This window comes from Ammospiza nelsoni, chromosome 10 (assembly GCF_027579445.1).
Source record: "Ammospiza nelsoni isolate bAmmNel1 chromosome 10, bAmmNel1.pri, whole genome shotgun sequence".
NCBI lineage: Eukaryota > Metazoa > Chordata > Aves > Passeriformes > Passerellidae > Ammospiza > Ammospiza nelsoni.
In genome coordinates this window covers 16,831,890-16,844,165 of record NC_080642.1, presented here as the reverse complement: position 1 = coordinate 16,844,165, position 12,276 = coordinate 16,831,890, and the positions used below count along the sequence as shown (strand labels likewise).

General features: G+C 50.7%; 1 protein-coding gene across 1 annotated transcript; it reads right to left on the bottom strand.

Moving 5' to 3' along the window:
- Window positions 1-4,730: 4,730 nt before the first annotated feature.
- FAM124B (family with sequence similarity 124 member B) lies at window positions 4,731-11,716 on the bottom strand. Its single transcript, XM_059479297.1, has 3 exons — window positions 11,663-11,716; window positions 9,442-10,728; window positions 4,731-7,945 (listed from the first exon to the last, which is right to left on the bottom strand). Exons 2-3 carry the CDS (start codon window positions 10,159-10,161, stop codon window positions 7,055-7,057), a joined length of 1,611 nt encoding a protein of 536 aa, XP_059335280.1. The 5' UTR covers window positions 10,162-10,728; window positions 11,663-11,716; the 3' UTR covers window positions 4,731-7,054.
- Window positions 11,717-12,276: the final 560 nt, after the last annotated feature.

Sequence of the window (12,276 nt, the reverse complement as noted above, 5' to 3'; positions counted from 1 at the left end):
AGAGGGAAGCTGAGCAAGGACCAGGATGGGCTCTGATGGCCTGGGCTCCTGTGAGGGCCATGAGCGTGGCAGCTTCAGCCTGAGGCAGACCCAGCCCTCCTGAGCAAGCAGCCCCACACCCAGCAGGGCCACCCCAGCTCCCAGCACAGTGGCACAAGGGACAGTGTTGGAAGGGGTCATGCCTCCATCTCTCACAGCACTCCCAGGAGAGCAGCAGGGAGCCAAACCTAAGGCAGGAGCACAAGGAGAAATTTTATCCTCTTTCTCCTCACCAAGGTGCTGAAACCCAGCAAGGCCAACAGGCAGGAGGCTGCTTCAGAGCAAGCATCTTTCAGTCAGCTGTCAGGGGATTTCACATCCTCTCCTCCAGTTTTGGGAAGGGAGGCTCAATCTCCACCAGCTGTGGCAGCTAACAGCAGCTCCTGCCTGCCAGGCTGCCCCCTGTGAGGCTTCCTCTGGTGCTGAGATGCTGCTGGAGATGGTCCCAATTAAAGAAGTGAGGCTGTCACAACTTCAGTGGCACGAGGGAGATGAGAAAATGAACAGTGTCACTGAGTGTCTGCAGGAACAAATTTACAAACCTAATCACCTCCCAGCACAGCCAGGCTGCCAGCGCCTGAAGAGGGGTGATAGGGGAGAAGAAAGCTTTTGGGACTCTTAAAGAATATAAATTCACCCTAATAGGAATTGTGTCTGTCCCTGCCTGTAATCAGCAGCAAAACTGGGATCCTGAGCTGGAATATTAATACAAGTGCTCAATGGGAGATGAAAACCTCTCAAAACCTCTCTGAAATAATAAGAATTAAACATTAGAAGCACAGTACAGCAAACTGCAATGCAGTTGTGCTGTCGGGAGGAGCCTGCTGAAATGGGAGGCTGAGAAATTCCATGGAAGATGAAACTGTCCCCTGGCAGTGCCTGGGACACAGATCCATCCTGAATGTTCCCTGGGACACTGATTCTTACCCCAGATACCCTCCCAAACCTGGCTGTGATCCCTGTTTCTCTTTTAAAAATAGGATAATTGAATTTTTAGTACAGGTTGATCAGGTGCATCCCCTGCACCTAAAGAAGACAAACACATGGGAACAGGAAAGAAGCTCTTACTGTAACACCTGCTGTGTTTTGTATTCTGTATTTCTGCTGTTAGGGTTTGGGGATAGGGAACACTTCTGACACTTCAGTGAGGTACCAAGTGTTTGGGGTGTTTAATTTAGGATATTGCATTGCAAATGAGCAACTTTTGCTGGAAATAGAGTTGGTGGGGAGCAGCTGACACTGAGAAGGGCACAGTTCAGGACACAGCTGGCTGCTGAAGCCCAGGCTGCAGGCACAGCTCCTGTGCCAGGAGAGGGGCCTGACAGAGTGCTCACCCTGAGGAACACGCTGCAGTGGCAGGCAGCTCTTCAAAAGGCATTTTTGTTCTCTCACCTTCGGTTTCCCTCCGTGTGCAGGGGTCACAGAGCAGCTCCAGCCCCCGAGCCCTGCAGGGTGGGACACAGCCCCAGCAGCAGGCACAGGGCCAGGGGGAAGCATGTCACCCCCAGGCTCCTTCCCAAGGCCCAGGGGGCACTCAGGCAATGGCATCCCATCCCATCCTCAGGAAGCTCCTGCTGCCAAGGCCTCCTCCATGTTCCCTGGTGTCCATCCCTGGGACAGGGATGTGCCTTCACACTTACCATAGCAGGGCCCAGAAGACAAGGAAAAATGAGTTTTCATTTCCCTGAGGACAAAAGAAAGGTGCTGGAAAACAGGAAAACACAGTCCTGAGAAGGGGACAAGGCAGAGCTCCAACAGGAATATGCCCAGGCTGGGCAGCTCCATCCCAGCTGAGCCCCCTGCCCTAACCTGTGTGTGCTCCACTCCTGCATGTCCCACCCCAGCCTATCTGTCAGAATGGCAGGACTGATATCTGGAGGCTCACTCAGCAAAATTCAGCAGCAAGACCTTACATCTTCAGCACACAGGCCCACAGAGCTGCTGCAAGGCTGAGTTTGAGTGCAGGAGTGCCAGGAAGGATGGGCAGGAGCTCCAGGCTGCAGTGGCAGCAGCACCATGGGCAGAAGGGGCTGCAGAGAATCCTCCTGACTGCCAGCCTACATGAGTGATGGGAGGGAAGAGAAGGATGTGTGCCACACAGACAGGGCACCACAGGGAGACCCCAGGCCCTCTGTGTCCCTCTCACAGCCCAGACCTCTCCTTTGGCATCCCTTGGGCTGCCACGGAAGTTTCCTGTTCCTGATTAGAGAAAAGCAAAGCCTCAGGGCCTTTGAGCTTCATAATCCACTTTGCAAACAAGGCACAGAGTGACAGACATGACCTGGAATGCTCCGTATCTGCTCCTGCTCTGCCAAAGCAAAGGCCCCACTCCTCACCTCATCCCTGCCCTGCTCCATCACATCTGAACTAGAGTGATCATTCAGTGCTCAACTATTGGTGAAAAGGAAGAACTCGTAGCACTTTTTAGTAAAACATCTTTGTAGCAAGCTTGTCAGTACTGTATCAACTATTCTCACACACAGCAGATGCACAGTAACCACTGCACCTGACATTGCACAGCATCACTGGCTGAGGCTGCCAAAAAACAATAAAACACATTAAGAAGAACTCTATTTTCCCTGTCACTTACATGACAGATCTCCCTAACTGACTACTCTGCTGTCAGAGAACATTAATGAATGAGAGAGAAATGGGCTTTCTTTGTTATTAGTACCTCTATTGCTTCCTAATCTATCAGGTTAATTTTGTGTTACTGAAAGGGAGGATTAAAAGCCCAGGTTGCTGGGAGGGTGGGGACAGGGAGTAAAGCTCCATGAGGAGCTCAGACATGCAGGAGCACAGCTGGGCTGGGAGAGCTGCTGCTGTACATAGCAGTGCAGAGAAATGCCTTTCTGACACTTAATGTTCCTATTCTGGTCCTTTAAATAACATCTTCTCTGATGACCAAATATTCTGATCTTTAATGTGATTAATCAGATTATATCCATGTGTGTGGGTGATGAATGATGACCAAAACTTTTTCAAATAAAAAGATTAACTGAGTTTTAGCAGTTAATTGCTATAGAGTTAAAAAGGCTAAATTATTCTGATTATGCCAGCCTGTAAAACAATCCAATGAAAAGACTAAAAAAATGTGACTTATGCCAAAAATTTCTGAAAAATAAAAAAAACTGATAGGGGCTAAAAGCTACTGCTTGTCCCTTTTGAATGTCTGCTTAGACACATTATGTAAAATAGTGCATTGTTTATCAAGAATAGGATCGGTTCTATAATGACATCTTCTGTTTGTGCCATTGGTACTTGTTATAAGATAGACAAAAAATGAGTTTTGTTTAACTTCATGTTTTGTCATAGAAATTTTAGCAAAATCTTTTATGTTCGCTGTCCCTTTCCAAGAGCAATTCTCCGGTAAATTTTGAGCATCTAATAAATGATGAATGATCTCATCCCGAGTGACGGACACGGCGGGGGAAGGATGCCGTGTGCGGGCAGCAGGCGGAGCTGCAGTGACAGGGACAGCCCGACCGGCCCCGCACCGCGACACTCGGGACAACGGAAACCCGACAGACATAACCGCAATAACAGCAATAATAACAGCAATAACACAAAGTAACAATAACAGCAATAATCTGGAAATCTGCAAGAAACAAGAGGTGACAGCAGAGGAGGTGACCATCACTGCCCCAGCCCTGCACAGGTGACACAGGTGGGCACCAATTACACACAGCCCAGGCAGGGGCTGGAGCTGCCACACTCGCCTTCAGCAAAAGAGAAATTCTGGTTTGTGTTCCCGTCACAAACATGAGATTTCTGAAACATCTGTTGTCCCCTACCAAGCAGCTGCGAGGCTTTGTTTGTACTGGGTGCAGAGAAGAGAAGGGAAGGCACCAACACGGGTGGAGAGAAGGGAAGGCCCAGCCCAGCCCCACAGTGTCAATCTGGGAGTTCGGCTGTGCTCACAGAACTGCCTCAGGATTTACCGAGGCATTCGTGAAAGCTGAATTTGGCCCAGAATTCAGGGAAAAGGACTTTCAGCATGTGCTTCCCCAAAGAATCAAGGCTGCCAGGTTCTCTTTAGCCCGAGAGGCCGAGCCTGTGCCCTCACTGACCACGGCAGGGGTTTCCTGGCTCCTGCCCACACCATGGCAGGAGTGGGGAGCAAGGGAGCCTCCCTGCCTTGGTGCTGGTATCCAGGCACCAGGGAGTGCTTCTGCTGCTCCCGGGCACCTCATCCCTCAGAAACACCACTGTGCTTCCCCCAGAGGAGACAAAAGACAAAATTACTGCTTCCAGGGGCTAAACAAAAAAAAGCAACAGCACTCACCTCTTCAGGTTGTATTAAAGTGACCCAGAGCAAGTTCTCCTGCATCTTGTGAGCCCAGTGTCACGGCTCGCTCTCTCAGCACACACCCTGCTCCTGCAAGGACAGGTTTCCTCCCTCCATCACCCAGACTGTGCCAGGGACCCAGGAGAAAAGCCTTTCAGTTCGGATGGGCCTGTTCATCACCATCCCCTGTGGGTACATGGCAGCATCTGTGCCCCCTCTGGGGTCACCCGTGGCTCACAGGAGTCCCCACATCCCCACTCCTGGTATGGCACTGCCTGGAACAAAGCAGGATCCCACTGTCCCCCAAAAAGCACACACCTCAAAATTAGAATCTCAGTTACAGGGTGTTAATCAATGCTGCCCACCTTGCTGTCCATCAAAGGAATCAGCAGCTCAGCAGCCACAGCACCACGACCCCAATGGTGACAGCTAGGTCACAGCCATTCCCACCCGAGTCCCTTATACCAAGCTCAACACACCAAAGGTAAAAATCCCACTGCATTTCCCTTCATCCAGTGTTGTGATGTTGTCATTATACTGCAAGAGCTCTATTGCCATTACATTGCAAGGGCTCCATATTGCTAGAGTTTCATACCTCCTTGATGTTTTCTGCAGGCAGCTCCTCCAGGCACTGACTCCAGTTCCTCACAACCAACCAATCCACTCTTTTATAACACTCTTCTTTATTGGCTACAGCTGTGGCCTGTTAACATCAGGCCTGCTCCAATCCTTAATAACTGGCTCAGCTGCAACTCTTTAGGGGGTAAGATTACATTCTATACCACCTTTATTTCTTATTTTCTATCCCCCTACATTGTGATACATGATCCTCTCAGCATAACTTGTCCAACTCCCTCCTCAGTTTCCCACCAAGGCTGTTTTCCCCTGTGTGCTTTGCTGGGACAGCACAGGGGATGGGCAGCCCTGGCTGAGCTCGCTGCCAGCCCCACACACCTCAGGCACCCATTCTCCCTGCCTCCTTATCAGGAAGCTCCTCTCTCTCAGGGTGCTTGGGACACTGATCTCCAGCACACCCTACCAAGCCGTGCTCCTTGTTAGACTTTTTTTTAAATCCTGGAAGAAATGGCACAGTGTGCAAGGAAGTATAAAATAGAGGTTGCAGAGATATGAACACTCTGGAAAATGGGAACCTTTGCCTTCCACTACTGAGTCTGTCCATGGAGAAATGTGCCCTCTGACCCAACACACCCTGCACACCTGCCTGTGTAACACTGAATTTGTACTGGATATATCCTGTGCTTAAAATACACAGATTTTACATGCTCACTGTTAGAAGCAGTATTTTCAGAGCCATTTTCCTTTGATTCAAGGCCCTTTTCCATGATCTCTTACAGGCAAGGTGAAACTTGTCCCATTTTTTTTCCCAATGATGAAGAATTTCCCCCAGGCTAGATACTGACCTTCTGCCTCTTTCTTTTACGTAAAATAAGATTATGCTAAATAGTCACACTCAAGTACCTTGGCATGGGAGAATAGAGAGAAGGCCATGAAATCTCTCTTTAAAGCTGTTTCTCCCAGGAATCCCACTTCTGCCTTGATTCCCAGTTCATGATTATCCCATCCATAATTGTGAAAACCTGGGGGATGTTTGTAAGTGTCCAGTGAATGAAATGTCCTGTTCTGTAGGTTTTGGTCCTCAAATTGAAGGGTTCATGAGCATTACTTGGCAGGGCAGAACCAGCTAGAAGGGCCCAGAGCAGGGACTTCCCTATATCCCCTCCAGAATTCAGATATATTTAAGGGAGAAAATACCTTTTTGTGGTACTGTTTGGAAGGTAAGTATCCCCAGGTGGGGCTCTTCTTTGAATAATTTCATTCCTCCTTCATATTCTTCCCATCTCTTTCCCGCTGAGATTTATTTAATCCTACTTGAGAAAGCAAACTGATCAAGATGGGAGTTATTTCAGCATCTGTTGATGCTGAATCATGACTTCATTTCTCCCATCCTTTTTACTCTTGAGGATTTAGCAATTCCCTCCAAGACTCTCAACTTCTCTTGTCTTCTGTTAATTAAAAACCAGCTAAGATTGCCTGCTAATTGCACACTGGTTTAACAAAGCCTGGCCTGTTGCTGTGTTTATTTTAAGTGTCAAATGAATAGGCAGCAGCAGGTTTTACTGGCACTTCTCTTCAAGTGTGTGGTTTTTGCATGTACTGTGCTGAGCTGGGAAAAAGGTCTCAATAGAAATATTTCAAAGAATATTCTTATGTTTCAAATCTTGCATAAAACTGACAACACGCATAGATTTTAAATACCAACAAAGGAAAACCAGCATGACCACCTGTGACCATGCCACGACCTTGTTCCAGTTTGTCCTAGCAAGGGATTGTGAGTTCCCACAGCTGAGGACATCCAGCTGCTTGGGCAGCTCAGCCAAGCTGCACCTTCAAAACCCATCTGAAGACATCACTAATTTTTAGCATCTTAGAACAGCTGTAGGAGTCACATGGCTTATTCCTATTCATTGCACAACATACCCCTCACCTATTGCGCATTAAAAAACCAAACCAAAACATCAGCTTTCTGTAAATACAGTGTTATTTTTTCCTGCAGCCTCCTTAGCATCTCTCCATGGAAATTCAGTGTCTGCCTCAGTGACCCCTAGTGGGATGTCACAGCGACAGAGCAGCAGCAGTCACAGCACTTCCCAAAGCGCTCCGCTGTCCTTTGCCAAGCACGAGTCCATCAGGCGCGTTTCGTTTCGGTCATATATAGAATTCCTGCTCCTCGTCCGCTGCTGGCGGTGCCGGTGCTGGCGGGGGGCAGCCCGGGGCTCCGTGCGCGGCTCTGTCCCTGCAGCCCGGGGCTCTGTCCGGCCGGGCCGGGGCTCCGTGCGGGGCTCTGTCCGGCCGGGCCGGGGCTCCGTGCGCGGCTCTGTCCCTGCAGCTCGGGGCTCCGTGCGCGGTCCCGTCGCTCCGGGCCGGGGCTCCGTGCGGGGCTCTGTCCCTGCAGCTCGGGGCTCTGTCCGGCCGGGCCGGGGCTCCGTGCGGGGCTCTGTCCTTGCAGCTCGGGGCTCTGTCCGGCCGGGCCGGGGCTCCGTGCGGGGCTCTGTCCCTGCAGCTCGGGGCTCTGTCCGGCCGGGCCGGGGCTCCGTGCGCGGTCCCGTCGCTCCGGGCCGGGGCTCGCAGGGCCGGGCCGGGCAGGGCATTGCCGGTGCCGGCTCCCGGGTCTGTCAGCGGCCGGAGGCTGCTCCGCAGGGCCCCGGGGAACAGGCTCAGCGGGCAGCGGCCGCTCTCAGGGCTCGGCACGGCCAGCCCGGTGTCCACGTCGGTCTCGGCTCCCCGCGGCGCCCGGCCCGCCCGCCCGCGCAGCCACAGCGCTGCCCAGCCCTGCTGCGGGGCGGCCACACCGGGGGCAGAGCGCAGGGGCCTCTGGAGGGCACTGCCCGCCCGCTCGGAGCCCAGGGATGCTTCACCTGGGGCACATTCGGTTTTACCCTTCGGAGCTGTGACCTCCCGGCTCCTCCGCCCACGATCGCCCTGTTTTACAGCGAGAGGGGCTGGCACACTGTCCCGCGGGATTCTTCCACTGCCTGTGTTACCATGCTGCTGGGAAAGCCCGGTGTTTGTCTCGAGGGTCCTGGAGCTGCTTTGAACCTGTTGAAAATGAAAGAGAAGCCGGTTATCACACATTTCTACCTTAACTAATGATGATGCTCTCTTCCAGCCTCGCTGTGCTGGGGTCACCTGCAGCCTGAGTCAGTCACCGGGGGAACTCCCTGCCGAAGGAGGCTGTGGGTACAAAAAATCCACATGCACTCCAGGGAAACCTCGATAAACACTGGGAAAGGACAGCCACCGCCAGTTACAACAAGGGGCTTCAGGGGGAGTGACAACTCCATGTGGAGTCTGTGAGCAGAGCCTGGGATTTAGTTTGGGGTATGGCAGGAGGTCAGGCCAGGGGGTAAATGCAGATGCTCAAAAGAAAGATTTACAGTATGGGCTGAAGAGTTGCAGAGTAAAGCACTGGGCTGTCAGCCTGCTGTCTGGAGCTTGGACACAAGATACATCCTCGAGTTCAAGTGGATTACACCTTCCTTTGCAAGGAGCACAGTACAGCATGGTCACAGCCCCAAAAAAGCTCCCAAATTTCCTGCCAGTGAATTCGTGTACATCTGTCAGCTCAAAGATCTTGTATCTATAGCAGGAAGAGCCACAAAGTAATTTAGGAAGGGACCTCTGGAGGTCACCTGGCCCAGTTCCCTGCTCCAGGTAGGACCAACTTCAAAGCTATATGAAGATACCCAGGGCCTTGACCACTCCAAGAGGGTGAAAACCACTTTATAAATTGATATTGAATGAGGCAGCAAGGGCTGCCCTAAGATTAGTGTTCAGAGCAGCACAAAAATAGGCTGAACCAAGTAATTAACTTTAGCAGAGAACTTCTGGGAGGAAAAAGGTCAAACAATTTAAAATCCAAATTACAAGAAAAATAACCAGAGGTGGGAGGGGTTATTAGAATGGAAAGAAATCCAAACTTCCATTCTACTCACATATGTAATCCTCACTACATATGATCTCAGCACAGACTCTGTCTTTTTCTTTCTTTTCTTTTTTTTTTTTTTTTAATTTGTATTCATATAACCTCTGGACTGCACACTTCAAAAGAAAGGCAGAGATTTCCTAGAACACATCTCCTTGCCACTTTTGCCCGACTGCAACTCACTTGTGAGCTCACAACCTTAATTGCAGGCAGTGCTCTATCAACATTACACTTACAAAACTTCTGGTTTTGGATGCCAAAAATCTACTTTGAAAAACATTTATACAGCAATGACTTATCAGAAAAAGATTAGGTTGCTACAATCATTTTTTGAGGCAGAGGAGGGAAGATGTTAAGCTAGTGTGCCCTAGAAAACATCAATAATCTGCATTTCAGGGAAGCAGTAATGATGTTAATTTAACTGTATAAAAACATTGCAAGGATCAGTGCTTATATTTATCAACAGCATCGCAGCACCGGCAGACACCGATTACTGCATTCACAAATCCAAAACAAAATGAACATGAACAAACAAAATCGTTATTTCCATTTTGAACCAGTCCTGCTTCCCTTGTAAACAAGTGGATAAAAGAGCCCCACAGACACATACCTTGAGCAGAATTGTGTTTCCTTCATAGTCCTGCGTTTGCCACCTGGTGCTGCTGATGGGCACGCAGGGGTTGGGCAGGAGGGGCACCAGCTGCCCGATCTCCTGCACCTTGAACTGCAGGGCTGCCGACTCGGGGGGCTCGGCCGTCACCCCGATGGGCAGCTGCTTCAGGCACAGCTGCACGGCCGCGTGTGGGCCGGAGTGCAGCACAAACACACACAGGGTGCCCTTCTGCACGCTGCCTTCCCTCCGCAGGATCAGCTCGTACAGCCTCACCGCGTCCTCGAAGTTGTCGAAGCTGCAGTGCAGGGTGACGCGCAGGATCTCGGGGCCGCGGCGCACCCGCCTGATGCCCCACACGGGCAGCTGCTCCTCCAGCCCGTAGAATTCCTGCTGGGACGGGGCACAGCGGGAACTGGCAAACTGGGCACGCTGGCAGCGCCAGGGAGGGCGCTGGAACTGCTCGTGCACCTGGAAGATCCGCTCTTCTCCCAAGTCCTCGTGCAGGAAAAGGAGGATGGAGATCCCAGGAAAGCTGCAGCTCCTCCTGCGATATCTCTCGTAGTATCTCAGCGGAGGAACTCGCTCTGACACCAGGAAAAGGCGAATGTCCAGGCAGAGCCACTCCAGAAGCCTATCCAGAGTTTGCTGCAGAGGGATTGAACGTCCCAAATGGGTGAGGAGATGCACGGTCATCAGAGACTCTGCTCCATCATCCATTGCAAACACTCCGGGCAAAAAATCAAACCAGACAAATTGGTGCCTTCCTTTTACTCTGCCTCGGGAGCACAAGGGTGTACTCTGAGCCTTGGAGAGAATGAGCCTGGACTCCCACAGGCTTTGCAGTAACCAGATGAAACACGTGGGTGAGCACAGTGTGCCCCAGAGGGGCCAGGTGCAGGGTGACAAGGCTTTAAGCGAGCGGTCCCAGGTCACATCCCAGCGGAGCTCGGCTCAAGGCTCACTCCTAGCTCTGGGCACTGAGTACCTGCCACCCAAGTGTCCAGGAGCAGCACTGCATCCTCCTACCGTTCACAACACTGGACAGCAGAGTCTCCAGCAGCGATTTCCCAGGGTGAGGTGATGCTCACTTGTCTCCCGGCAGTGGAAGTGGCCGCTCCGGACCCAGCCCAGTCCCACCGCGGCAATCACTGCCTTTTGCAAAGCCCATGTGGCACTCATGGCTGAAACGCTCAGCAAATTTCCTTGTAGTCGGCAAGCTGGCTCTGGCTCATTGTAAAAAGCCTGTGATCTCTGAGTCCCACCCTTCTGGGGCACACAGATAAGCTGTTCTTTGAAAACAAGGAAGGAAAACAAAATAACAAAAGAAAAAACCCAACCGTGTGAACATAACAGATAACAATAAGGGCAGATATAAATCAGGAAAGAGGAGCTTTGGGAAAAAGCCTTGATTCCCAGTTACAACCTTCACAACACAGGTAACTTCCTGCCTAACTGGAAACCAGGTCCTGGGTTACTGTACATAGCCCATAAAAGCTGGGCACCAGGCTTCCCATTCTCAGTGCCCTCTTTGCTTCTTTTTCCCCCTTTAGTGTTTTTTTTCCCTGAGATACCCATGTAATCAGCAGCCTTAATCCAAGTCCAAGGGGTTTTTTTTCTTGCTCCTCGGGTTTACATATTGGTAATTAGCTTACTGCATAAGCTACAATAGGATTGCTGAAAATACACTGCTTTCCAGCTCTCTTCTAGTGTGAACAATAAATCACACTGTCCTTTCATCCCCCTATTTGCCAGCCCAGCAGCAGCACAATACAGGTCAGGCCAAACCCACTTCCTGTGCAGAGCTGCCCCCACTGTAGCCAGTATTTAAATCAAACCTGGGGCCTCTGGTGATCTGTGCAGGCCCATCTAATTAAGGGCAGCACATCTCTCTCTGCTGATGTGCCAACTTCCCTCCAAACAGCCAAGCACACAAAGCACTGGTTCACTGTTAAGAAATCCCAGCATCAATAAGTCTGTTATTCAAAATTCTGAAAATTCAGAACTAATTTTTTTTAATATGACCCTAACTTTATATTCAACTAAGTAAAATCTCCAAGGTCTAAAGGTATAAGCAACAGTGCCTTGGTTTGCTTTAGGGAGATCTCTCCCACTGGTAGAAACACACATTCATGCTTTAAAAGCTACACTGACACCTATGTACAATAAAAATTAAAAAAGACTGTCTAGAAAATGAGGAAAAAGATTCTTTTGCACCCACCTGCAACACTTCAAGCAAGTAACTGCTGTTGGGAGGGAGACAAAAACAAAATCCAGCCTTCAGACAATTGCAGGAAGAGAGTGAAGAGTGCAAGTGCTGAAAACATTAAAATGCTCTAGATGAGCTCTGAACAACACAATTCACTAAAATATGGAAAAGGAAATGATTCATCAACTCCTTGCTACAGGGCAGGGGCAGGCAGTCATCTGCCTTCCTGCCTGTGAAGAACAGGGGAATTTGCCTGTACAGGAAAACACTGAAACACAAAAAACCCCTGAAGAAAGTCAATTCATCAGGCCTTGGGTTGTTGCTGGAAGCAGCTCCTGTGAGCAGGGTCCCCCATTCCCAGCCCAGGTGAAGATCCTTGGGCTGCTACAGCCCCACAGCCCCCTCTCTGGGAGCAGGACCCCCAGTCCTGCCCTGCAAGCTGCTCCCACTCAGGGCACTGAGGAGGAGCAAGGCTCTCCTGGTGCAGAGCCATCACTGCTGCTGGCAGCTCTCAGCCCCAGCCCTGCTCCAGCCTGCTGGGTAAAATCTGGTGGGCAGCTGCAGCTCTGGGGTGAAGGTGACAGAAGATGAGAATTCTTGCAGAGCAGATGGAGAGCAAGGGCTGG